General features: G+C 35.1%; 10 protein-coding genes and 1 pseudogene across 11 annotated transcripts, besides 7 other annotated features; 5 read left to right on the plus strand and 6 right to left on the minus strand.

The window, feature by feature from the left end:
- Window positions 1-694: 694 nt before the first annotated feature.
- Window positions 695-756: a mobile genetic element.
- A 118-nt stretch (window positions 757-874) lies between these two features.
- Window positions 875-983: a mobile genetic element.
- A 388-nt stretch (window positions 984-1,371) lies between these two features.
- Window positions 1,372-1,485: a mobile genetic element.
- Window positions 1,486-2,122: 637 nt separating this feature from the next.
- Window positions 2,123-2,230: a mobile genetic element.
- Window positions 2,231-2,552: 322 nt separating this feature from the next.
- On the minus strand, window positions 2,553-3,184 carry TVAGG3_0751230 (annotated as a pseudogene). The gene has a single exon. A coding segment is annotated over exon 1 (632 nt).
- A 19-nt stretch (window positions 3,185-3,203) lies between these two features.
- On the minus strand, window positions 3,204-3,368 carry TVAGG3_0751240 (uncharacterized protein; the record flags this gene model as incomplete). The annotated part of the gene is made up of 1 exon (XM_001290391.1): window positions 3,204-3,368. The coding sequence occupies one exon, from the start codon at window positions 3,366-3,368 to the stop codon at window positions 3,204-3,206; it is 165 nt and encodes a 54-aa protein (XP_001290392.1).
- A 300-nt stretch (window positions 3,369-3,668) lies between these two features.
- Window positions 3,669-6,062: a mobile genetic element.
- On the plus strand, window positions 3,806-4,314 carry TVAGG3_0751260 (uncharacterized protein; the record flags this gene model as incomplete). Its single annotated transcript, XM_051245258.1, has 1 exon — window positions 3,806-4,314. A coding segment is annotated over one exon (509 nt), but the record flags the coding sequence as incomplete, so codon positions are not given.
- TVAGG3_0751270 (phage tail repeat-like family) lies at window positions 4,761-5,516 on the minus strand (the record flags this gene model as incomplete). Its single annotated transcript, XM_051245259.1, has 1 exon — window positions 4,761-5,516. One exon carries the CDS (start codon window positions 5,514-5,516, stop codon window positions 4,761-4,763), a length of 756 nt encoding a protein of 251 aa, XP_051091846.1.
- A 538-nt stretch (window positions 6,063-6,600) lies between the features above and the next one.
- Window positions 6,601-7,430, plus strand: TVAGG3_0751280 (uncharacterized protein; the record flags this gene model as incomplete). The annotated part of the gene is made up of 1 exon (XM_051245260.1): window positions 6,603-7,430. A coding segment is annotated over one exon (828 nt), but the record flags the coding sequence as incomplete, so codon positions are not given.
- A 4-nt stretch (window positions 7,431-7,434) lies between these two features.
- On the minus strand, window positions 7,435-7,677 carry TVAGG3_0751290 (serine threonine-protein phosphatase family; the record flags this gene model as incomplete). The annotated part of the gene is made up of 1 exon (XM_051245261.1): window positions 7,435-7,677. One exon carries the CDS (start codon window positions 7,675-7,677, stop codon window positions 7,435-7,437), a length of 243 nt encoding a protein of 80 aa, XP_051091848.1.
- An 18-nt stretch (window positions 7,678-7,695) lies between these two features.
- On the minus strand, window positions 7,696-8,058 carry TVAGG3_0751300 (uncharacterized protein; the record flags this gene model as incomplete). Its single annotated transcript, XM_051245262.1, has 1 exon — window positions 7,696-8,058. The coding sequence occupies one exon, from the start codon at window positions 8,056-8,058 to the stop codon at window positions 7,696-7,698; it is 363 nt and encodes a 120-aa protein (XP_051091849.1).
- A 1,138-nt stretch (window positions 8,059-9,196) lies between these two features.
- On the plus strand, window positions 9,197-11,026 carry TVAGG3_0751310 (multidrug resistance protein YPNP-related family; the record flags this gene model as incomplete). The annotated part of the gene is made up of 1 exon (XM_001314779.1): window positions 9,641-10,981. The coding sequence occupies one exon, from the start codon at window positions 9,641-9,643 to the stop codon at window positions 10,979-10,981; it is 1,341 nt and encodes a 446-aa protein (XP_001314814.1).
- Window positions 11,027-11,586: 560 nt separating this feature from the next.
- On the plus strand, window positions 11,587-12,347 carry TVAGG3_0751320 (flavodoxin-like fold; the record flags this gene model as incomplete). Its single annotated transcript, XM_001314778.2, has 1 exon — window positions 11,593-12,012. One exon carries the CDS (start codon window positions 11,593-11,595, stop codon window positions 12,010-12,012), a length of 420 nt encoding a protein of 139 aa, XP_001314813.1.
- Window positions 12,348-12,364: 17 nt separating this feature from the next.
- Window positions 12,365-13,472, minus strand: TVAGG3_0751330 (protein serine/threonine kinase protein; the record flags this gene model as incomplete). The annotated part of the gene is made up of 1 exon (XM_001314777.1): window positions 12,461-13,447. One exon carries the CDS (start codon window positions 13,445-13,447, stop codon window positions 12,461-12,463), a length of 987 nt encoding a protein of 328 aa, XP_001314812.1.
- A 52-nt stretch (window positions 13,473-13,524) lies between these two features.
- Window positions 13,525-14,561: a mobile genetic element.
- Window positions 14,562-18,613: 4,052 nt separating this feature from the next.
- Window positions 18,614-18,661: a mobile genetic element.
- Window positions 18,662-21,033: 2,372 nt separating this feature from the next.
- On the plus strand, window positions 21,034-24,546 carry TVAGG3_0751360 (pyruvate-flavodoxin oxidoreductase family; the record flags this gene model as incomplete). The annotated part of the gene is made up of 1 exon (XM_001314776.2): window positions 21,034-24,507. One exon carries the CDS (start codon window positions 21,034-21,036, stop codon window positions 24,505-24,507), a length of 3,474 nt encoding a protein of 1,157 aa, XP_001314811.1.
- Window positions 24,547-24,601: the final 55 nt, after the last annotated feature.

Raw genomic sequence — 24,601 nt, forward strand, 5'->3', positions numbered from 1 at the left:
AGAATTTAAGTTGTAACCATTCGAACTTGACAGCTTGCAATTCCTTCAATTGCATTCAAAATGTCTGATGGAGTCAACCATTTGTTCTCTCTTTGTAGTCTTGAAAGCGTCAAGAAGTTTTGCGGCTGTTTGTTCATTGCATGTGCATAGTAAATGTGACCATCCAAATCTGTTATGGTCAATCTGAGATTGTGTCGCTTTCTTATTTCCGTCTTGAATTGCAGCAATACAACCCCATGAAGCCTTCTTTGTTCTTTCCTTCGTCAAAGTTTACTGTAAAGGTTCGACCAGATGTAATTTGACTTCTAACTTCACGATAACTTTTCTATGCAATCTTGTTCTTTCCATGGGAGCATGTGCGTCTTCACCTTTCCTTTTTCCTTCTCAAAGGATGCAATTGTTCGTCATGTTTCCAGTAGAATCTGGCAAAGCGTCGTGTCCTTCAACTTGAGGTTCACTAACATCGAAAGGCATGTCATAAGACGTTCTTCTTCTAACCTCTCTAGTCCGTTTGGATAATTGGCAACGTGCTGTTTCCAAATCCATTTCGTAGCGAAGACCAGACAATTTGTCATAGACTTTTATGGGTCTTCCCTTCCTATATTTAAAATTCTTCGAAACTCTCCAACCAATATCTTTGTAACTCTGCTTTTATTCTAGCAGACTTTCTATCCATTCTATATGGGGGCATTTTTGTTATATACGAAAACGATGAAAACGGTTTGACAGAAAAGTGACAACTTTACGTGTCAAAAATATAAAAAGTGATATTTTATTCATCATTATCTTCTTCATAATTTATTTCATATTCTTCGTTTACCAACAAAGATGGGAATGTGAACAATTGCGGGCAATTTTTAGCCATTTTGGCTTGGAACTAGAGCCTGCGAGGTACATGGATAGTATCAGTACCTCACAGGCTCTAGTTCTCTATATGGCGCCGAGAAATTTTGGTGAAATGTGGTCGCATTTCACCAAATTTTTTTCGGCGCCATAGGATGAATTGGAGGGTGAGAGATATTATTTCATACAATACTACTCTCACCTCCAATTCCCAGCCAAAATGGCTAAAAATTGCCCGCAATGTGAACAATTGCGGGCAATTTTTAGCCCATTTGGCTTGGAACTAGAGCCTGCGAGGTACATGGATAGTATCAGTACCTCACAGGCCTAGTTCCTATATGGCGCCGAGAAATTTTGGTGAAATGTGGTCGCATTTCACCAAAATTTTTTCGGCGCCATAGGATGAATTGGAGGGTGAGAGATATTATTTCATACAATACTACTCTCACCCTCCAATTCCCCAGCCAAAATGGCTAAAATTGCCCGCAATGTGAACAATTGCGGGCAATTTTTAGCCATTTTGGCTTGGAACTAGAGCCTGCGAGGTACATGGATAGTATCAGTACTCACAGGCTCTAGTTCTCTATATGGCGCCGAGAAATTTTGGTGAAATGTGGTCGCATTTCACCAAAATTTTTCGGCGCCATAGGAAATTGGAGGGTGAGAGATATTATTTCATACAATACTACTCTCACCCTCCAATTCCCAGCCAAAATGGCTAAAAATGCCCGCAATGTGAACAATTGCGGGCAATTTTTAGCCATTTTGGCTTGGAACTAGAGCCTGCGAGGTACATGGATAGTATCAGTACCACAGGCTCTAGTCTCTATATGGCGCCGAGAAATTTTGGTGAAATGTGGTCGCATTTCACCAAAATTTTTTCGGGCCATAGGATGAATTGGAGGGTGAGAGATATATTATTTCATACAATACTACTCTCACCCTCCAATTCCCAGCCAAAATGGCTAAAAATTGCCCGCAATGTGAACAATTGCGGGCAATTTTTAGCCATTTTGGCTTGGAACTAGAGCCTGCGAGGTACATGGATAGTATCAGTACCTCACAGGCTCTAGTTCTCTATATGGCGCCGAGAAATTTTGGTGAATGTGGTCGCATTTCACCGAACACCCAAAATTTTTTCGGCGCCATAGGATGAATTGGAGGGTGAGAGATATTATTTTCATACAATACTACTCTCACCCTCCAATTCCCAGCCAAAATGGCTAAAAATTGCCCGCAATGTGAACAATTGCGGGCAATTTTTAGCCATTTTGGCTTGGAACTAGAGCCTGCGAGGTACATGGATAGTATCAGTACCTACAGGCTCTAGTTCTCTATATGGCGCCGAGAAATTTTGGTGAAATGTGGTCGCATTTCACCAAAATTTTTTCGGCGCCATAGGATGAATTGGAGGGTGAGAGATATTATTTCATACAATACTACTCTCACCCTCCAATTCCCAGCCAAAATGGCTAAAAAATTGCCCGCAATGTGAACAATTGCGGGAATTTTTTAGCCATTTTGGCTTGGAACTAGAGCCCTGCGAGGTACATGGATAGTATCAGTACCTCACAGGCTCTAGTTCTCTATATGGCGCCGAGAAATTTTGGTGAAATGTGGTCGCATTTCACCAAAATTTTTTCGGCGCCATAGGATGAATTGGAGGGTGAGAGATATTATTTCATACAATACTACTCTCACCCTCAATTTTAATTACTTAAACTTCATTCTATTTTTTGACATTGTAAATGTCACTTTTACTGAAGATCTGACACAATGTCAGATCTCTTTTTTTCGTATATAAATACCAGCTAATGAAGTTGACTTGGTTTAGTTTGGAAACTAAACTTTGGTTTTGGTTTAGTTTCATTTTTGGTTTTTCTTCTTCTATCGGTTTTTCGTCACTTTTCGGTCCTCTGACTTTACTTCACTTGCAGGAACAGTTGTGTCGTCAAAATCTTCATAAATATCATATGCCATTTGTTTTTGTTTTCCTTTCAACTTTTTGTTTGTTGTAAAGTTTAGAATATTTCGACTCTAAGTCAATGAGATGTTCTATAATGAACTGTTGGTCAGTGAAGTAAACTTTTCCATCTGTTGTCTCGAAAGCTCCTTCAGACTTCAATATTTTATTTGTGAGAGTCTGTTTCTTTTTGAGATACTAGCCGTTCCATTTCTATGAAAAGTGACTTTAATAGTTAGGGTTTGTATTTTCCAGACCTGGCACTTTCTATTATTGAATTTTTTCTCTTCATCTGTAAGTTCTTTGACAGGTTTTGACAATGGTCTGAACTTTTTGTTTGTGGTGTCAAATCTTACCGTTTTCAACTTCTTCGGTCATTTCATCTCAGTAAAAAATTTTAGTTTGGTTTGTTTTCAACTGGTTGTTGTTGTGGAGGTGGGATGGTTCCTTTAATAATATCATTCAGTTTCACATGCTGAGCCTGACTATATGGTATCGGTTTAAATGCTGGAAGCCGACAAATCCATCTTGAACTCATTTGTCTCAATGCTGCATTGTTCATTTCATCTCAATAAAAAACTTTACATTCCCCACGTTTGAGGCGGTTGAGGTTGGTTATTGTTTACCCACTGTTGTGCATGTTATATCCTCTGTTAAAGAATCTTTCACCTTGGTCCATATAGTGTCCTGCTTGGTTATAGTAGTCATTTGCTTTGTTATAATAGTTTCCTGCTTGTCTTCCTACATTGTCCATCCATCCTTGAACTTTTCCTCTTGTTTCAGGATTTGGAATAAGATTTGTTGCATCTCGTGATACATCCCAACCTTTCTGTACAGTTTGTATAATAGGTTGTGCTTTCTCTTTAAGTATACCTAATGTACTCAAAATCTTCCTTCCAACTCCAAATACACCTCTGGCTATTGTTCCCACTGCGGGTAAAAATCTAGATGCGACTCCTGCTAATGTGCCAAATAAACCCATTTCTTATAGGGTAAAAAATGACGAATCCGAACAAGGACCCCTATGTTTCTAAAGCGACAAAGAAAGCACACATGATAAAAATCTTTAGTTCAACACCAAATGCTTGGTTTATGGATATCTTGGAAAACATTCCGAGGTATAGAGAAGATGGACCACCATACTGGTTAATATTTGTTGGTCAAAACACAAGATACTGTGAAGCCATACCATTACAGTCCAAAGCTATTTTAGATATCTTAGCAGCTTTGACAATATTCGTTGACAAATACCATCCAACAAAACTGACATCTGACTGTGAAAGTTCTTTCAAATCAGATGATGTAAAAAACTATCTGCGTTCAAAAAATGTAAACCAATATTTCATTGTCGACCAAAACCATTCTGCTCTTGGTGTCATTGACGGATGTATAAAAATGTTAAGAGACTTAAACCAACCACAAGGTGGTGAAGCAAATGAAATGTCATATGACGACAAATATAGACACTTCTCCCAGGCAAAGATGAGACAAGTTTTAAATATTTACAATAACCGTAAACAAAAAGGTTTGGGAAACCACTCCCCCGAAGAAATAAAAAACAACCCTGACTTAGAGAAAGACTATATATTTAATAATTTAGTCAAAAGAGACAAACAAGAAAGAATGCCGGGCTTAAACTTCAGAAAGGTGACAAAGTAAAAAAAAGAAATACCTAAACGCGACCCATATGAAAATACTATTGACTATGACAACAATGGGAACTCGACAGGTACTCACATTCGTGTTCGTAAAAATAGAAGAAAGTATACAAGAAATTATATGAAGTTTTAGGCAAACATGGCAAAATGTACACACTGCAAGCAGAAGATAAAACTACTATTGTCAGACCTCGTTTCAAACTTGTCAAAGTTCAAGGTGGTATACTTTCAAAGACAGTTCCTAACAAATATAAGACAACTCCTGACGAATATGCTAAAGAAGTTGAAAATGACGACTAAGCAATTCTATACCATGCGTAAACTGTCATGTAAGGTGGCATGTATTCTTTACTTTGTCCCGTTGTTTGTGTATATCCTGAAATGAAATGTGTATGGTTTCCTTCTCCCTGCGTGTCATCCCAGTAACAATTTATAGCAAACTTAACGTCGTCTTTAACATCATATCCTTTACCTTTTGTCATTCCTGACCAATCCCAATATCTATGCTTATGCCAACCTGCTTGAGATGTACTTAAATCTATGTAATGACTGTGTGCAGGTAAATTTTCACCTGAAATCGTTTTACTTCCACCTGTTTCCTTTGAAGAGTTTGCATAATACAAAAACCTGTCGACTATTTGTTCCCATGCACCAACACCAAACATTACTTGAGGACCTCTTGCATCCATAGATGTATAAATAGAACCTACTGGGTTCATTAAATCAAACATATGAGATATTATAGGATTGTCTCTTTTGAACTTAAAATATAGTGCAACTATTTCAGGTTTCTTCTGGTTTGTGTCAGAATATTTTTTATAATATAATCTTATGTTTTCAGGGTAGGTAAAATCTTGACTATAATATTTATTTCTGTCATCTGTATAATAATATACTATTCTCGTTTTTTCTATTGCATTATATCTTTTATATCTATAATAATCTAAATATAATGTTAGCTTTTGTTCATCTACATGTGGTGTTCTGTCGTCATCTCCATAGTCATAATAATATGGTGCTGGAGCTGGGTCAGGCAATGTCATATCTGCCATTTCATAAACTCTTAAATATTTCTTTTGTTCGTCTCCATATAAGTTTAAGTAGCAGTTGTTGTCTAATGGAACTTTAACTTGTGTACCATCATTCTTTTTATAGCTTACATACATTTCATTGTTATTTTTCGGAATGAGTTTATACCGTGTACCATTTTCTAAGGACTGTACCAACTGCCATCTAAAATATTTATTTTCTTTATTGACAGAAAAGTCACCAACAATAGTTTCAATATTTTTTGTTCCTATCAAACTTTGGTATATTTCATTGACATATGTTTTATCTGCTTTATTTTCAAGGCTAACGTTTAAGTTTGTAATATCAGATATAGAATGTGTATGTCCAACGTCACTTTTCCTGTTTAAGGTTTCTTGTAAGTTTGTAATATCAGATATAGAATGTGTATGTCCAACGTCACTTTTCCTGTTTAAGGTTTCTTGTAAGTTTGTAATATCAGATATAGAATGTGTATGTCCAACGTCACTTTTCCTGTTTAAGGTTTCTTGTAAGTTTGTAATATCAGATATAGAATGTGTATGAGTCTTATCTGCTTTTGTCTCTAATGTTTCCTTAAGACTTGGTATTTGGTTAATATAATGTATATGAGTCTTTTTAGAATATTCGTTTTCAGCTCTTGTCACTTCACTTGACATTTTATTGTCAACATATGTTTTGTCTGCTAGTTCAGGATGAGTATGTTCTTTTGTTGCATAAGCATTGTTAGCTCTTTCTTCTTCTTTTGCTATTGCATCGTCTACATATTCTTTGTCAGCTTTGTTGTCAACATCTGCTTTCAAAAGAAGTTCATTTATAGGTTTCTCGTTTAAAGTTCCTTTTGTTGGATTTATACAGACAGTATTGTTCTTATTGTCTTGAAATAGAAACTCATCTGTCATTGGGTTTATTGTCAGTTTTAAGTCACCCCCTTTCAATGACTCAGATATCTTAGAATAGTTTGAAAAGTTTGTTGTGTTCTTATTTAGAGCTTGCATAATGAGTTGTCGGTTGTGTTGTATTTCTCTCATAGACGCTGTTTCATTTGACATTTTTATTATAGATAAAATATGCTTCCAATAGAAAAAGAAAATTCTAGAGTTGCTACAACTAAACCATTAGATGAACTTTTTACTAATGTCGGTCAAAAGTTTGAGACAGATACCGTAAAGCATGAAGGCTATCGTTTTGACTACCCATTAAGATGGTTAAGAGACCCATCCGTCACAAAAGCTATTGGCTTTCGTAGAATGAAGTTCATTTCAGAAGCCATACATGGTTTCCCATTTACGGTCGGTTTTGAAGTTCGATACTATAACAAAGAAAAACGTATGTATGAGAAATTTGAACAAGGAAAACTTTTACAAGTTAATTTGCTTATAAACTTAGAAACAACTCTTCAAGCTTTTCAAGAAAAAATAAACGATATCTATATTGAATATGCAAACCAGTTTAACATTGACGAAGGAGAATACCATCTCGATATTATTTATGACAGGAAAAATGCAACTGTTAAAATCAATAAAATAGAAGACCTTGGAGAAAACGTTTATATTTCTACAAAATATAACAACTTGGCATGGTATAGATTTATGAGGATGTTAAATCAGCCTGCAGCATATCCAGTACACCCGGACTATTATGAAGTCGAAAAACCTAATGGAACATATGAAAATATTTTCGACCCAGATGCTATTATTGTTCATGCTTCATTTTCTGGTGCGCAAAACTCTTTCTTATGTCTGATGAATGACTTTTACGAAAAACCTACAAAGTTATATGAACCGCCGAGTGGAAGTATTTCAGACTTTCAAGTATGGTTTACTACAGATGGAAGAAAAAGAATAATTCCATTATACCATGCGTTTTACTTAGAACTTAGTTTCATATACAACTACTATCGAACGATAAAAATATAATTTTTTAATACGGTTGAGGTGTTGGATTTGGTTGCCAACTAGACTGTGGTACAGGTTCAGGCTGTTGTATAACAGGAGCTTGCTCTTCTGGTTTAGGGTCTTTAGGTATAATACCAACGAACTGACCTACTCTTTTACCAATATTTTTGACACCGTTCCATACTCCTCTTCCGACAGATTTTATTCCATTCCATATACCTCTTCCAACATTTCGAAAGAAGTTTCCTATCTTACTGAAGAAACTCATTTTACTATATGTAAAAATCTAATGTCCGCCTAGTCTCTTACGTTTCCTGTTGAGTTCCATAGCATTCTTTAACTGGAGCTCATACATTCTGTTTCTCCTCTGGTAGAAAACATATTCTGGGTCAACTCCTGTGTTCGCGTCATCTGCATAAAGTTGTTTATATCCCACTTCGGGGTTTGTATAAAACTCTTTCCATCTCATATTTGCATACCATGGTGGCAAACCTAACGCAGCGTCATTTGACATGGCAGTTTGCATTTGTACATCTGTTGGCACTTGACCATAGTTTGCCATTGCAGTTTGTATTCTAACTTCATTTGGAATATTCTCTGGGTTTGGTTGTCCAGGTTGCTGTGCATTCGCTAAGTTCTGTGCGTCCATTTAATATTAGATAAAAATATCTCTTACGAGTACATATGCTGAACATTTGCAGGCATTGGTTCATCTTCATATTCTCTGTACTTTTCTGCCACGTCAAATAAATAAATGACACAATGGAAAAAACCTAAAACAAGTAGTCCTATTTCAAACCACATTTACTTACTAATAAAATTTCTTTATTGTGACACTTTCTCCAGTTTATAGGACCTCTCTCATATTCTATCTTGTCATATATAAACTCATAGTCATGTATGTCCTCTAACCATCTCATAACGGTTTCCAAACCACTTTTATCGGATGTAAAGTAAAAGCATGGATGGTTATGTATAACGTCTAAAGTTTCTAAAGAGTCTCTCAAAGTCCAGTCTACTTGGTATTGAAAATCCCATGTGTTATAGAACAGCGGGTCCACTATAAAGAAAACATTTTCCTTGTCTTTATATTTTTCATACAACTCTGTCCAATGACATCTCACAAACTCTATACCCTCAATATATTTTTCTATGTCCTCTTTGAAAACATTTGTATAGTTAAGATATAAAACTTTTGACATAAGTGTTTCAATGTCATGAACTCTTATAGCACCACTATATAATAGTCTAGCAGATATACTATCCCAGTCTATATATTCTGCTTTTTTCAAAACCTCTCTCACAATATTTTTCTTATCTAATGGTATACGTTCCATCTTACCTATAGGTATTTTTTCTTTTAACTCTTTCAATATATTATTTGTGTCTGGAATATGTTTGAGACGGTCCATATAGTTGTCGAAGTCATTGCATATAATCTTTGAGTCAGGGAATATTGTATGACATAAATGGGATATATAGAAACTTCCACCGAACAAATCTACAAATGTTAGACCATTCGGTAGTTTCTTAAGTTCTCTCAATATAATATCTTTACATCTACTCTTATTTCCAAAGAACGGTAACGGTGGTTTTGTAAAATTCATTTATATATAATAATAAAAATGTTTTTACCCGAAAAGTGACAGAAAAGTGACAAAACATGAAAACATATATAATTGTGAAAAGCGACATAAAAAGTGATATTTAAAAAAGTGACACCATTAATATGATGTAAATAACAACGGTTTTGGTTTTGTCACCGGCTGGTCGGCTGGGGTTCGGTCCTCCTCTTGGGTCTTGGGCAAAATTTCTTATGGGCTAGAGGGCGCAACGCGCCTGGAAGCCCCACTTACCTGACCTAATGATTCTTCAAAAAATTATTTTTCGGATTTTATTCCGTAAAAAAACGTTACAGAAAACGCCTAGAAAATTTCGAATTTTCCCTAAAAAATTCAGTGCAGGTCGATTTAAGAGATTTTTCAAAAATAATCATATCAGTAGATAGGGTATAATATAGAGGAGCTTTATGAATAACTCAAAATCCGGGAAACTCAATATTCAACGAGAAAAACGCTTAACGAATCTCACTTTTGGTGTAAACATCACAAAAAATTGAGAGAGCTTTCTGGTCGGAAGACTCCCTTAAATTGAGTTTGAAAGTTAATACAGACCACCAAGAAGTCAAGAGATTAGCAGGGCATTCACCTCTAAAGACAATCCTTATGTTAATGGTAGGTCCCCTTGGCTCTCAAATTACGAATGCGTTTTTCGGAATCTTAAATTCAATTTGGATTTCAAAATACGTTGGCGATATTGGTACATCAGCTGTCGGAATTGATGTTCTTTGGGAACAAATGGCCCGTGGATTTGGCTTATTTTTAATGTGCGCGGCTAGTACACAAATATGCAAATTATTTGGCAAATGCGAGTTCAAAGAAGCCGAACAGGTTGTTTGCGATTTACTTAGAGTAGCTTTAATATGCGGAATGGTCGTTCCAGCTTTACTTTTACCCATAAATAAGCCATGTTCGAAATGGTTCGGAGCAAGTGATATAGTTACAAACGCCGCTTTCAGATACTTACTACCACAATGTGTTGGTAGTGTCTTTACATGCTTATTCCTTGCTTGTTGTGGCTTCCTTCAAGCTGAAGGTCGTACATTACTTATCGGAATCATTTATTTAGTCTCATTAGGCATAGGTATGGGTGCTCTCAATCCATTATTCCTTGCTGTATTCAAAACAGGTATTATTGGTCCTTCAATTGTCGTTGTTATCTGTGATGGCATTCCCGGAATTATATTAATTATCCTTTACTTCTGCGGAGTCTTCGATATCAAGCCATCATTGAAAGGTTTGTTCAAACCATTCTCACACGCAACATACCAAGGACTTCTTGTTGGTAGTTCCCAGTTAATTCTCCAAATTTGCATGAATTTACCAGGAATTTTGGTCAGAAAGCTGATCGGCAAAAGTGTAGCTAATTCAGATGAATACGAATACGCAATGGCTGGTTTTAACACACTTTGCAGATACCAAGCTTTCATTAATATGGTTGTTTTAGCATTATGTGCAGGATATTTACCTGCAGCAAGTTATGCTTATTCCGCTGACATGTGCAAGAGATATCTTCATCTTACCTTTCATTTGAACTGGCTTTCCTTGGTTTGGTGTGTCATTACAACCACTCTTTGTTTTGTTTTTCCGAAAGAAATTTCAAAATTGTTTGGAAAAGGAGAAAAATACATTTATTACTCATCCCATATGCTGAAGAATGGTAATATAGTAACATTCATATTATTCACAAGGTTGACTATCCAGAATATGCTGCAATCCCAACAGAAAGGTATTCGTGCAATGATTATTTCTGTCATTTCTAATTTTGTTTCTCATATAACTTTTGTTTCGATTTTATACGTAACAAACAAGCATAATGTTGTAAGACTAATGTACGTGTATCCTATATCATACTCCCTTGGATTTATCCTTGGTAGTATCTTGTTAATTAAGCCTTTGTATGAAGTAATTCGGAAATCGAAATCTGATATGGAAGGATATACCGAGATATAGAAAAATTATAAAGAACTGAATAAACTGTTTTGTCTCTCTTTTAAATTTATCGCTTTTATTATGTATTTTTAGAAAAAAAATCAAATGCTTTTGAATCAATAATAAAAAATTGTATATTTAGGACCTTTGTTAGGTTGTTTTATGAACTTATAGTCAACGTAAGGAATAAATTGCCTAAATTCAATCAAATCAGAAATGAAAAATTATTAAATCTATAACTATATACTTATCGCCAATAGAGAACTCATCATGATACGGCAGCGTATTTCTTTATTCTATAATTTCCCAATATTATTTTTTAATAGACGATTCTAGCTAAATGAGCTAAAAAAAAACAACAAAAATAGAATGAATTGACTAAACGCATCAATAAAATATCAGTGTAATTGTTTTTGCATAATGAATGGCGCTTGATGATAAGGTATCGTATTCGATAAAAGTCAAAATGTCATCATGAAAAATTAATTGTATTCACAGCTGAGCAATATGAGACGATTGATTTATTTACATTGCAATCATTCTAATTCAATTTTTTGTGTGTATAGCTTCAATTTCTATCGGATTTTCTTCACAAAAATTGTTTGACATTTAACCACTTCATTTTTCCTGAGATGAAGATCCTTATCATCGATGGTTCTAAGGAATTTGTTGCCTCTAAAGGCAAACTCAATGAATCACTTGTTGAGTATGCTAAAAAGTCTCTTACAGAGAAAGGACATGAAGTTCAAGTAACAAAGGCTGATGCTGACTACAAAGGAGAGGAAGAAGTCCAAAAAATCCTTTGGGCTGATGTCCTTCTTTGGCAATTCCCAATATGGTGGTTCGGAACACCATGGCACGTCAAGAAATACCTTGATGAAGTCTTCTTCTACGCTCTTGGCAAGATTTGGGCCAGCGATGGACGTACAAGAAAGGACCCATCCAAGAAGTATGGTAGTGGAGGCCTCGCTCAAGGAAAGAAGTTCATGCTTTCATTCACTTGGAATGCTCCAGTTGAATCATTAACAGAACCAGATCAATTCTTCCATTGATTAGGCGCTGACAGTGTTCATGGACCAATCATTAGATCACATGAATTCTGTGGAATGACACAAATCCCATCATTCCAGTGCAATGATGTCATCAAGAACCCACAGTACGATGAATGGATCAAGAGTTATGAAGAACACCTTACAAAGTACTTCGGAAAACAATAAACATGAAATAGTATTTTAATATAACCTCCGAAATCTTTTAAATTGTAACAAATGGCCTTTAGATTCATGAAATTGTTGGTTTGATAATATTATCTTTCGGAAGGACAATTAATTTAACTATCAAAATCAAAAAATCTCAAATTTAGAGGGAAAATTATCTAATGTTTTGTAAAAATGTTTAATGTTAAGATGTTCTGTTCTATAATTTACAATACAATTGCTTGTATGAACAAACAAGAAAATAAATCATGATATAGTTTAAACAAATAAATTAACGATAAGATTAGTACGCAATCTTTTGATCTGGTCTTGGTGCAGGAGTTTGTGGTTTAACCAATAAAGGATTTGCAATCTTTCTGGATCTGATAACAACTGGGGATTTGGAGATAATCCTTGACGTTGGCTGTAGGACTGTGTACGTGTTTGCCCTCTTCACTATAGGAACTGTAAGCTGAGGAGCAACAGCCACTGTTTTTGTTTTGATGTAGTTCAGCAAATCATCACAAGATGCTCTCTCTTCAGCATTATATGCTAAACTATTCTTCACAAGCCATCCAATAACTCCTGTTGCTTTGATACACATTTTGATGGAATTATTCTTCACATCATGAATGAACTGTGAATAGCCTTGGAATTCAAATGGAAGGGCTAACATAGCCATGATGTGTATGGTTACTCCGTATGACCAAATATCTGCTTTTAATCCGTCATATGTTTTTCCCATAACAATTTCAGGAGCCATCAACGGCTGTGTTCCACAGCATGTATTTAGTAGAGCTGATTTCTCTCTACAAAATCCAAAATCAATTATTTTTGGATGCATTTTCTCGTCAAACATAATGTTAGCCGGCTTGATATCTCTATGGGCTATTCCACGTTTGTGCAAATAATTTATGCCTTCTAAAATTTCTGTTGCAATTCTGATCTGATCCGTCTGTCCAGTTCTTGTTTTGGTGTCAACAAATGACTGCAAATCTCCATTTGGCAAGTATTCCATGATTATTAGTATTTCTTCTGGGGTGTAAATTATATCTTGGACTTTAACGATATTTGGATGATCAAATCGTGTTATCATCCTCAATTCGTTTTCTATATACTGGATCAAAAAGCTATCTTCTGTTATTTTTCTTTTTATGATCTTGATTGCAACTTTTTCTTTTGTTTTCGTATTTATAGCTAAATAAACTTCAGCAAATCCTCCTGTACCTATAACTTTCATCAATGAATATTTACCAATTGTTCTTATTGGTTCCATCTTTTCTGTTTCCATGGTTTGGCCGTAAACCCTTTTTTTGAAATGTCAAAAATTAAAAAAAATTGAATTCAAAAAAGGTGATTAACAATTAAGGGTGCACACGAGAGGATCATGTAAACTTCAGAATTTAGAACCTTATTTTTAGGCATTATCTTGGCTACCTATTTAGGCTTGAAAAGCAAAAAATATCAAAAAATACAACTTGACTCCATTATGACCCTTTCATGGAGGTAGTTTTTATCCGCTAGTATTTTCCCTTTGAATCTTTTTACAATTCGAAATCAAATTCAAAACTCAATAGAAGAAAGGAAGAATCGACTTACTACGGTTGTAATACGAATAAATACATATATTTAATTATTTTTATTTACATAATAATTGTTTGAAGCTCATATTCCATCAAATTTTTAAATAAAAACATTAAAATGTTGAAAATGTTCATATATTTTAATAGGGTTTTAGCACTTTATTGAGGAATTACTACATACATAGTCGAACTGAACTTGATATTTTGAAATTTAAATTATTTATCAAAATTAAAATTTAACTTGAAATTTATAATTATTTAGTCATATTTTGCATAATTCTAAGTAGATTTTGTAAAAAATCAAGAAAGAAAAATTTTAACGTGCTTTATTTTTTCTTTTTTATAATAATACATATTATTATATAATTAACATATTCATAATGTTTCACCCTTTCAAAAATATAATCCTCCTCCTCTCAAATAAACGTACATACGGGTGGCCTCTTTTTTCAAAAAATTAAAATTTGAAATTTTGGGCTCAAATATTAGAGATTTTTTCAACCTTCAACGATATATGTTGTCTATATCAGACCTCCTTTCTTTTTGATACTTAACATTGTTCCTAAATCTTAGCCGTTAAGGCTGTTCTGAAAATTTTTTTTTCGAAAAAATTCGAAAAAAATTCTTAAAATTCAAAAATCCCTTAATTCCTGAGGATTTTGGAAAAAAGTTTTTACATGAACATGTGTATATTATATGAAGTATATTGATAAGGTAAAAATCAAATTTTATTGCATATTCATCGAGAAAATAAACTAACGAATCCCTCAAAATTGAGAGGGTAATCCTCCTCCTCTCAAATAAACGTACATACGGGTGCACTCTTAACCGTTGAATTGTTATAAATTGAAATTTGAGTCCGTGGCACTTTTATCCAAAATCATTCTAAATAAGCTGAACACTTTGTTTTAGAAATGATAGAAAATACATTTAGCCACTAAATTTTTCAATCAGAGTGGTGTAAAAGGTTTTTTTTCACAAAATATAATTAATTCAAAATAAATCAGCCAATCTTGTTATATCTTCTGTTCAAGACTGGTTTGCAACAAATAATAATTATGGTGAAATTGATAAAGTGAAATTTTAAAGTAAAAAATACAGCGGAATTGCCTAAAATAATGATAGCAAAAATTAAAAAAAATTGAACAATTGTGTGAGAAATATTCTTTGTGAGCACGGTAAGAGTTTCTGCCAAGAGGTTTATTTCATTTGAATATCTTTTGATGAAGGTTTATAAGATTTTTTGCCTCCATCTTTGTTTATTAATTGGGAATTTACACATATGTGAATAAAAGAGTTTCAAAATTCACTAACAAAGTGTTAGGAAACGAAATAATCTGAAATACTATTGTAGAACTCTTGGTGCAATGTTATTATTCACTGTACAAAGAAACAATATTCAAAATAGACTTGGGTAGCGAAACTCAAACTTTTGAATGAATTTTTTACGGAGGGATTTTAAGCTTGAAATGCAAAGAGAAATGGATAATGAGAATGTATGAAAATAACCTATTTGTTCACTCTAAATTCTTAATTAATAAATGCATGATTCTCCATACAAATAGATTGAACATCAGTTCATATATGGACTGTTAAAACTGAAAAAAATAATAAACATTTTCATAAAAAAATAATTGAGAACTTTTGTTGGATTGGATTGATGATTCTCCTATGGGCTTCCTGAATTGAATACCTGGATGATTAATAAATTTTACTATAATTAAACTTTGATAGCATATGTTTGTACTCTTCTGGACTCAATTCAGTGTTTGAATATGAAAAAATGTTAAACTAGGAAAAAGGGCTAAACTGGTCATAAACTGAATGAATAAACGAAACAATAGGAGAAAATGTCCAAAATAAATGAATCGAATGAGTTAGAGAGTTAATCTCACATTTTTATCTAATTAATGATCAAATTTGATCGCATGTAATATTGATTGGAACTAGTAAATGAAAATGATATTATATCTAATACCGTTTATAATATTTATGGAAATACGTTATTTTGTATGAAATAATTTTATAAGAATTGTGAAAAATGCAATCCATAATGTATATTATTAAATAATGGATAGAAGCTTCCTAAAAATTATTGTGAAGCTAAAGTGAATTGCATTCTAAGAATAGCTGATGCTCATCGAAATAGAATTGTTAAAGATATTTCATAAGATTCTTGAATACTTCAGAAATGGTTTATAGTTTGGTATGTAAGAATATTCTATATGGGTTAATGTAATCAATCATTTATTTACATCAAAATTTATAGTAATGCATGAATAGTACAAATAATTATGCTCTGTCAGTTGGATTAAAACAAATTATCTCAGTAATAGAAAGAGCAATCTCATATTCCAAGTATTGTGTAAGTAAAATATATTAAAATGATATTCATCAGCATAAAAGTTGTGACAAATGAAAGAAAGTCCTTTAAATCTAATCAAAGTAATTGGTTGTCAGGAAGTTAAGGAAATAAACAACCAGCCAAATAGAAACAATTAATAAATTCCAGTTTTAATAGATAGCGTGTATAAAGTTCTCGATAAGTAATTACGGCGAAATACAATAAAAGGAAATTGAAGAAGATTTGATAATTGAAATGAGGAAATTAAGGAAAATACAAGAATTTTAAAGATATTTGTATTTGCTATTAATCTGGAATGCACGTTTTATGATAACCGTTAGGGAAAAAGCCAGAAGAATAAAATAAAATTATGAAAAACAAGATCAATTGTCCCAAATGTTTGGAATTTCGGTGTGGTAGATCAGTGAGAGAGCAATGTGGTATCCATTTTATAAAATCTTAAAATGTTGCCACAAAAAAAACAATGAGTCATGATTGGTGTGGAAAAAAAGTTCGGAGATCTTAAACGTATCATATTCCCTGCATGGTTTGGTATCTTCCGCCATGCGTTGTGCCAAACATATTGACACTTTCCAATAATTAATTTATGGTATGAGTCACAGAGTTAGATTATAAAAAGAAAGTAAATAATTGCAATTAGAAATCATATATGTTGGAAATCAAATGTTGATGAGCAGAAACCTTTTACTCATCATAAAAGAGATAAATCACTAAAGATTTGTATACATTAAAATTTGATATTTGGTGCTCGAAAACTGTCTGATGGGACTCCTCCAAAATGAACCAATCTATCGCTGAGGACCAAATTAGATGATGTGGATGGTGTATTCTCTAATTCTAACTTAGGAAGAATGGGAACAAAACGAATGACGACAACAACATGTCAAACATAGATTAAATATCTATGAATCAATAAAGTATACGTGCATTGAAGGTGATAACGATCACTTGAGGCTTATAACTCTTTGACTAAATTATGCAATAATTAAATATAATCATTTTTATATTTTTATACTGATAGTAATTAATATACTATCCTGCTTAATAAATGGTATGATCAAATTTGTTTGAAAATTTAATTATGTATATGAAACTATGTCTTCTATATAAAAATCAAAATTTTCGGACGAACCTAGATTGAACCTTTATGAAAATCTATCATTTTTGTTAATTGAGTTAATATGAATCTTTTACATATGTATATATAGCATTGATAGCTTATATAATCATGGTTTATTCCATATTAACATATTTTTTCAGTTAAATTTGTTAATAATATCATGTAACAAATTAATTCAAGATTAGAATGTCTACAAAATGCTAACAAATAAGAACAAAATACGATTTCTCGACTTAAATTTTAATATGGAGTAGTTTTTCGTTTAAATCTAATTAAAAATGAATAAAAACTTATCTTGTACTATTTTCATTCAAAGATTTTAATAATGTAAATCATGCATTTTCATAATTCAGTACAGTTCTTTTTAGAATTAAAGTTGATGAGGATGATATTTGTGATTTAAAATAATTTGTTAATGTTCACCTTTTATTCATCACCTTGTGGTATGCCCTAAAGCAATAGCATTATCAATTCTGCTGAATTGATCAACTCAAAATTCCAAAAAAAATTCAAAATTTCAAAAATGCAATTAAACAATTTAAATTTTCACATGAAAAAATCAATTTCGAAAAAAATTTGGAAAATCAAAGTATTTGATAATTAGTCAAATAATCAATTTACATCGTTTTTACTCATAAAAAACAACTAATTTTTGATTTTGATATCATATTTGATAAATACTCATTCCAGAGTTGACGTAATGTATTAATTATTGTTAGAGATATTGCTTTCGCAGCAAAATTCTTATTTCATGAAAGAAAAAAAAAATGATTTTATTCCAACAAAAACAAGTAAACAAATGAATGGAAACGTACTATATTTTCATAAATGTAGTAATCAGCGTGTCGGCTTTTGTTTATCATGTTCGAGTCAAAATGTATTAACTTGTAATAAGAAATATTCGAAGATTATATGAAGTATTGAGCATTCTTTGTAGAAATATTTGTAATTCATTACTAACATATATAATAAAGTTGTTTTTTTTTCCTTATTGCAATAATTTTGTCTGATTTTAATAACTTTCATGTATACGAGTTGTGTGAATATGCATCATAATATGCGTAAATATACTTATTTGCGACGAATAATGTGGTTGCATAATGGAGGTGCTAAATTTTGATTTTTAATATGGGGCTTTGGTATGTATAATCATGTTCTTATCTCAACGTAGGAGTATTGGTGCAATATGATTAAAATTTACGAGGTTGATCTTAAATTGAATAATTCTGGAGTATAAATCACAATGCAGCTAATTCTATGTTAAAGATAGATACAGATTGTAGTAATCAATTAGGGAGTACAAATTCATTCTTTCATTTCTGTCGTATTGAGCAGAAAGGAAGAGATCATAACCCTAGGAAAAAAAGCCCAAATTTGTCACTTTTCATAGTACGTTAAACTCAATTCGCTCGGCGAATGCCGAGCACACGTACTCATCATTCAACATAATATTCTCATTCTTTGGTTATTATAGTGCCAGACAACACAAGATTTCAAAGAATTATTTGAGTTTTCATTTAATCTTAATCCGATTTTAGATTTATCGAGAACTCCATCATCACAATCACATACTTCAGTGCGGTAACTACAATTATCCATATACAGAAGGAAGTTCTTTTCGAACAACTCATTTGGAGTCTGTTTTGGAAAGAACTTCTTTCTGTCCGACTTAATTTCATAGTTCCTGATCAACCAAAAGACAGAAACCACACACTATCTACTTAGGAAAGGAGTTCTTTCTAAATCTTCCTTAAATTGAGATTTTACGAGAGATAACCCTTCTATTGCACTTAAAAATGAACATTTTGATATCTTTAGTATCACACATGGTCATATATAGTATTTCATCTACATGAATACATTCATCTTTCGAAGTCTCTCATTAAATGGGAGGCTTCGAAAGATGAATCGTTTTATTCATACAACTTTAAATCTCGAACACATTTAGAGAGTGAGTATATCATTTTATTCTTGTTTTGAGTTTATTCTGATTCAAAATTGCAGTGAAAACAGAAGTTCACACATCATATCTGAATGTGAGCTCATCTATACTTATACGATCTCAATACCTCCACTCTAAGCATAAGAGGTGAAGTTATATAAAAATTATCAGATGCGTTGAAGTCTCAAAAGTATTGCCTGAATGCTTGTTTCATATTTGTCCAAGTAGTTTCAATGAATAAATGTATTGTTTTTTATAATTTCGATTTATTTTTAGAAAATATTCAATATAAACCTTTATTGTGTTATTTACATCTCATAAATTCTCTGTCTAAATCATATAAAAGCGCGTTTTACCCCTATGAATCAAGAAATTCATTCAATATTCATGGTATATTTATTAAATTTATACGATTTACTAATAATCAATATTATATCCTCATAAATAGCAATATATTTTGGTAATCTATGATAATCATATACAATATTTGAAATCAAATTTTCATTAGTTTAGGTTCCTTGTTAATAGTAAACCATTATATTTATTACTAATAATAAAATCTATGTGTCGTATTGAAATTCAATAAAATTACTTATTCGGTCCAAAAAAACAAATTAGATAAAATTTTCCTTTTTTTATGTAATTTTTGTTTTTCATTTTTCTCAAGATCCTAAGTTATGTTCTAACTTTTGACATCATATCCTATCATGCTAGGCTATATATTATAGCATATCCAAAAGGCAAGGAAATCTATCAGAGAAGCCTTTTTGACCTATCGTTGCCCTACCTCTTGATTGGTCGGAGAAAAAATGAGGTTGTGAAAATAAATATGCTCTATTGATATCTGAGAATATGAATATGCAGAGAAACGAAAGACCAATTTTATTTTTTGAATGACGATGGTCAAAATGGAAAATTTCATTGGATTTGGAATAATGAAATCATTATAGAAGTATTAATTATGAAGGAGAAATTTTTTCAAAAGAATCCAAAAGTGAACGGTTATATAATTATTAAATAAGTTAATAAATTTAATATAAAAATATGTGATTAGTAATTGTTAGGTAAATGTGAAGCGATAAAAGTGATGTGATAAATCGTAGCGTTTTTATCCTAAAGTTGATGCCACCATGTACTGAAAAGATTTGAACAGTTGAAGTGAAGAGAAATCATTCATCCTAAAACGATACAATCAATCAAAACGATGGATGTCAGTTTTAAAATATTTTTGATCGTAAGTTTTATCAGGTTTATGAGCATCAAATATCATAATATTAAAAAATGTTGGGCCATAATTTGGATGATATTGAATAGTATCCTATTTGAATCCATTGAAAATATTCAGAAGTTTACACTGGATAAATGAACTCAATTTTTAGATTGAGAGAAACGATGACTAATTTGTGAGGTAATATATAAAATTGAATATCGTAGATATAAAATCCTAAATAACTTGATATTTAACATTGAAATATGATTTTGCATTTATATTTAACATAAAAACATGAATTTAATTATAAAAGTTTAAATCTGAAATATTTAGTTTAAAAAACAATTTTATCGAAAACCATCTATGTAGCAATCATGGCCCTTGAGAGTGTAATAATGCTACTCATCCGAAACCAGTGGATATTGATTTTTTGAGTTTTTCGAATTTTATATTAAACGATTTTTCAATGAAAACCTTGGATAATAAGAGCTATTGGTCTAATTAACGGTTCATATATCTTGATGATCGGGTTACCGTTCTAGATTTCCTTTTTTGAATAGGCAAATTTTCACCAAAAACGACAAACGTAAATTTTGAAGGAAACCGCTCCACTATCATTCAATTTTTTAGGGCCATGTCACATCACATTTTTCAAGAATGCTTCGCAATTTCGGTAAGAGAGTTGCAGGAGATGGCAATACAGCCGCCTGCTCAGTTGCTTATCAACTTACTGAGACATCCTTCATCTACCCAATCACACCAGCTACAACAATGGGTGAATTAGTTGATGCATGGATCGCTCAAGGCCGTAAGAACATTTGGGGCAACCAAGTCAACCTTTCAATGCTTCAGTCCGAAGGTGGTGTTGCTGCTGCTGTTCACGGTGCCACAGTTATCGGTGCTCTTTGCACAACATTCACAGCTTCACAAGGTGCTCTTCTTATGATCCCAGAAATGTTCAAGATCACAGGTGAGAACTGCCCAGCTGTTATCCACATCGCTTCTCGTTGCGTCGGTGTTTCTGCCCTTTCCATCTACAACGATCACACCGATGTCTACGCTTGCCGTGTTTCTGGCATGCCAATGCTTGCTTCCAACGGTGTCCAGGAAGCTCACGATATTGCTGCCGTCGCCCACCTTACAGCAATCAAGACAGGTCTCCCATTCATGCACTTCTTCGATGGCTTCCGTACATCTCACGAAATCAACACATACGAAGAAATTCCAAACGAAGCCCTCTGGCCACTTATCGATCAGAAGGCTCTTGCCAAATATCGCGCTCGCTCCCTCAACCCAGAGCACCCAACACAGCGTGGTACAATTGGTGGCCCAGAATACGTATGGCAGATCCAGGAGAAGTTCCGCCGCCCATTCAAACAGCTTCCATATGAAGTCGAGAACATCATGAAGCAGCTCGGTGACAAGACAGGCCGTTACTACAAGCCATACCAGTATGTCGGCCCACGTGACCCAGAGAACCTCATCGTCATGCTCGGCTCTGGCTGCGATTCCGTCGAGGAATACATCTGCGCTCACCCAGAAGCCAAGACAGGCCTCATCAAGGTCCACCTCTTCCGCCCATTCGGCATTGATCTCTTCCTCAAGCAGATCCCAGCTTCCGTCAAGAAGGTCGCCGTCATGGACAAGGTTGTCGACCCAACATCTGCTCGTGAACCACTTTACGAAGATGTCGCTTCCGCTCTCATGGGCCGCCGCAACGTCAAGCTCGTTGGTGGCCGCTACGGTATCTCATCTCGCGACTTCGCTCCAGTCCACGTCGAGGCCATCTGCAAGAACCTCAACCAGGACTATCCAAAAGATGACTTCACAGTCGGTCTCCACAACCCAGAGACAGCCATCCCAATGGGCAAGCCATTCGACCACCTTCCAGATGGCACACGCCAGTGCATCTTCTGGGGCCTTGGCTCTGATGGTACAGTCGGTGCCAACAAGGAAGCCATCAAGCTCATCGTTACAAACACAAAGCTTTATGGTCAGGCTTACTTCGCATACGATGCCCACAAGTCCGGAGGTGTCACAACATCTCACCTTCGTTTCGGTCCAAAGCCAATCAACGCTCCATACTACGTCCAGAGCGCTGACTACATCGCTTGCCACTGCCCAGCCTACTTGACAAAGTTCGACATGATCAAGCCACTCAAGCAGGGCGGTATCTTCGTCATCAACTACCCAGCTTCCGCTGACCTCAACAAGGATCTCCCAGCTTCCGTTCGCAAGTCACTCGCTGAGAAGGATGCCAAGCTTTACACAATCGATGCTACACAAATCGCCATCGATCTTAAGCTTCCAGGTCGTATCAACATGCTTATGCAGACAGTCTTCTTCGGCCTTGCCAACGTTCTTCCAGCTGAAGAGTGCCTCGCCCTCCTCAAGAAGTCCATCGCCAAGACATACGCTCGTAAGGGTAAGGAAGTCATCCAAAAGAACTGGGAAATGGTCGACGAAGCTCTCAAGGGCCTCAAGGAGTTCAAGTACAACAAGGCTGAATGGCTCGCCGCCAAGGTTCCACCACCACCAAAGCACGAAGGCATCCGCCATCTTTGCGACATGGCCATCCTTCAGGAAGGTGAATCCGTCTCTGTCGATGAGATGGTCGACCTCGGCACAGTTCTAAACGGCACATCCCAATGGGAGAAGCGTGGTATCGCTGTCGATGTTCCAAAGTGGGACGAGAAGAAGTGCATCCAGTGCAACACCTGCTCCATGGTCTGCCCACACGCTGTCATCCGTCCATTCTTGTTGACAGATGAAGAGGCTAAGGGCATGGTCACACTCAAGGCCAAGGGCAAGGAGATCAAGGACTACAGATTCCGTATCCAGATCTCTCCACTCGACTGCACAGGCTGCGGCACATGCGTTACATCCTGCCCAACACAGGCTCTCTCAATGCAGTACCGCAATCCAAAGGTTGACGAGGAAGAAGGCAAGAACTGGGTCAAGTGCTTCGGCGCTCCAAACCGTGGACACCTCCTTCCACCAACAAACGTTCGCAACGTTCAGTTCCGCCAGCCACTCCTCGAATTCAACGGTGCCTGCGCAGGCTGCGGTGAAACAGCTATCTCCAAGCTCCTTACACAGCTCTACGGTGACCAGCTCTACCTTGCTAACGGTACAGGCTGCTCCCTCGTTTGGTCCGCTACATTCCCATGGAACCCATACACAGTCAACGAGCGTGGCCACGGTCCAGCCTTCGGCAACTCCCTCTTCGAAGATAACGCTGAATTCGGTTACGGTATCTTCAAGGCTGTCGAAGCCCGCCGTAACATCGCTAAGAAGCTCGTCCAGGACTGCTTAGAGAACAACGAGTTCAAGGGTGAACTTAAGGACATGATGCAAGAATTACTCAAGGTTTGGGATGAGGAGAAGGCCTCTGCCGAACTCGTCTGGAAGATCCAGCCACTCCTTGCCAAGGTCCAGAACCCAACAGAGAAGATGTACGCCCTTCAGACACAGGCTGATGTCCTCGCCAAGAAGATCGTTTGGATCGTCGGTGGTGATGGCTGGGCTTACGATATTGGCTACGGTGGTCTCGATCACGTTCTTGCTACAGGCGAAAACGTTAAGTTCATCATCTTCGATACAGAAGTTTACTCCAACACTGGTGGCCAGTGCTCTAAGGCTACATCCCGTGGTGCTGTTGCTAACTTCTCTGCTGCTGGTTACACAAAGGCTAAGAAGGATCTCGGTGCCATCGCTATGACATACAAGAACATCTACGTCGCTAACACTTGCTTGCTCGCTGATCCAGCTCAGGCTCTCAAGGCTGTTTTCGAAGCTAAGGAGTTCAAGGGCCCAGCTCTTATCGTCAACTACTCTCCTTGCATCAACCACGGCATCAAGAAGGGCCTTGGCTCAACACCAAAGCACTGCAAGGATCTTGTCAAGATGGGCTACCTCACACTCTACCGCTACAACCCATCCAAGCCAAAGCCACTCACAATCGATTCCAAGGAACCAACATACAGCCTCGACCCACTCGTCAAGGATGAAAACAGATTCGCCGCCCTTAAGGATATCTATCCAAAGGAGGCTGAAATGAAGTTCCCACAGCTTATTAATGATATGAAGTCCCGTTATGAGGGCTACAAGAAGATCGTCGATACTCAGTAAGTGATTGATTAAAAAGTCTAGTTTTTTAATTTTTATAAAAAAAATAATCTAATTTTTAAAAAATTAATCATAAAACTAAAATAAAGCTATTGAA

Source organism: Trichomonas vaginalis, chromosome III, assembly GCF_026262505.1.
Source record: "Trichomonas vaginalis G3 chromosome III, whole genome shotgun sequence".
Classification (NCBI taxonomy): domain Eukaryota; phylum Parabasalia; order Trichomonadida; family Trichomonadidae; genus Trichomonas; species Trichomonas vaginalis.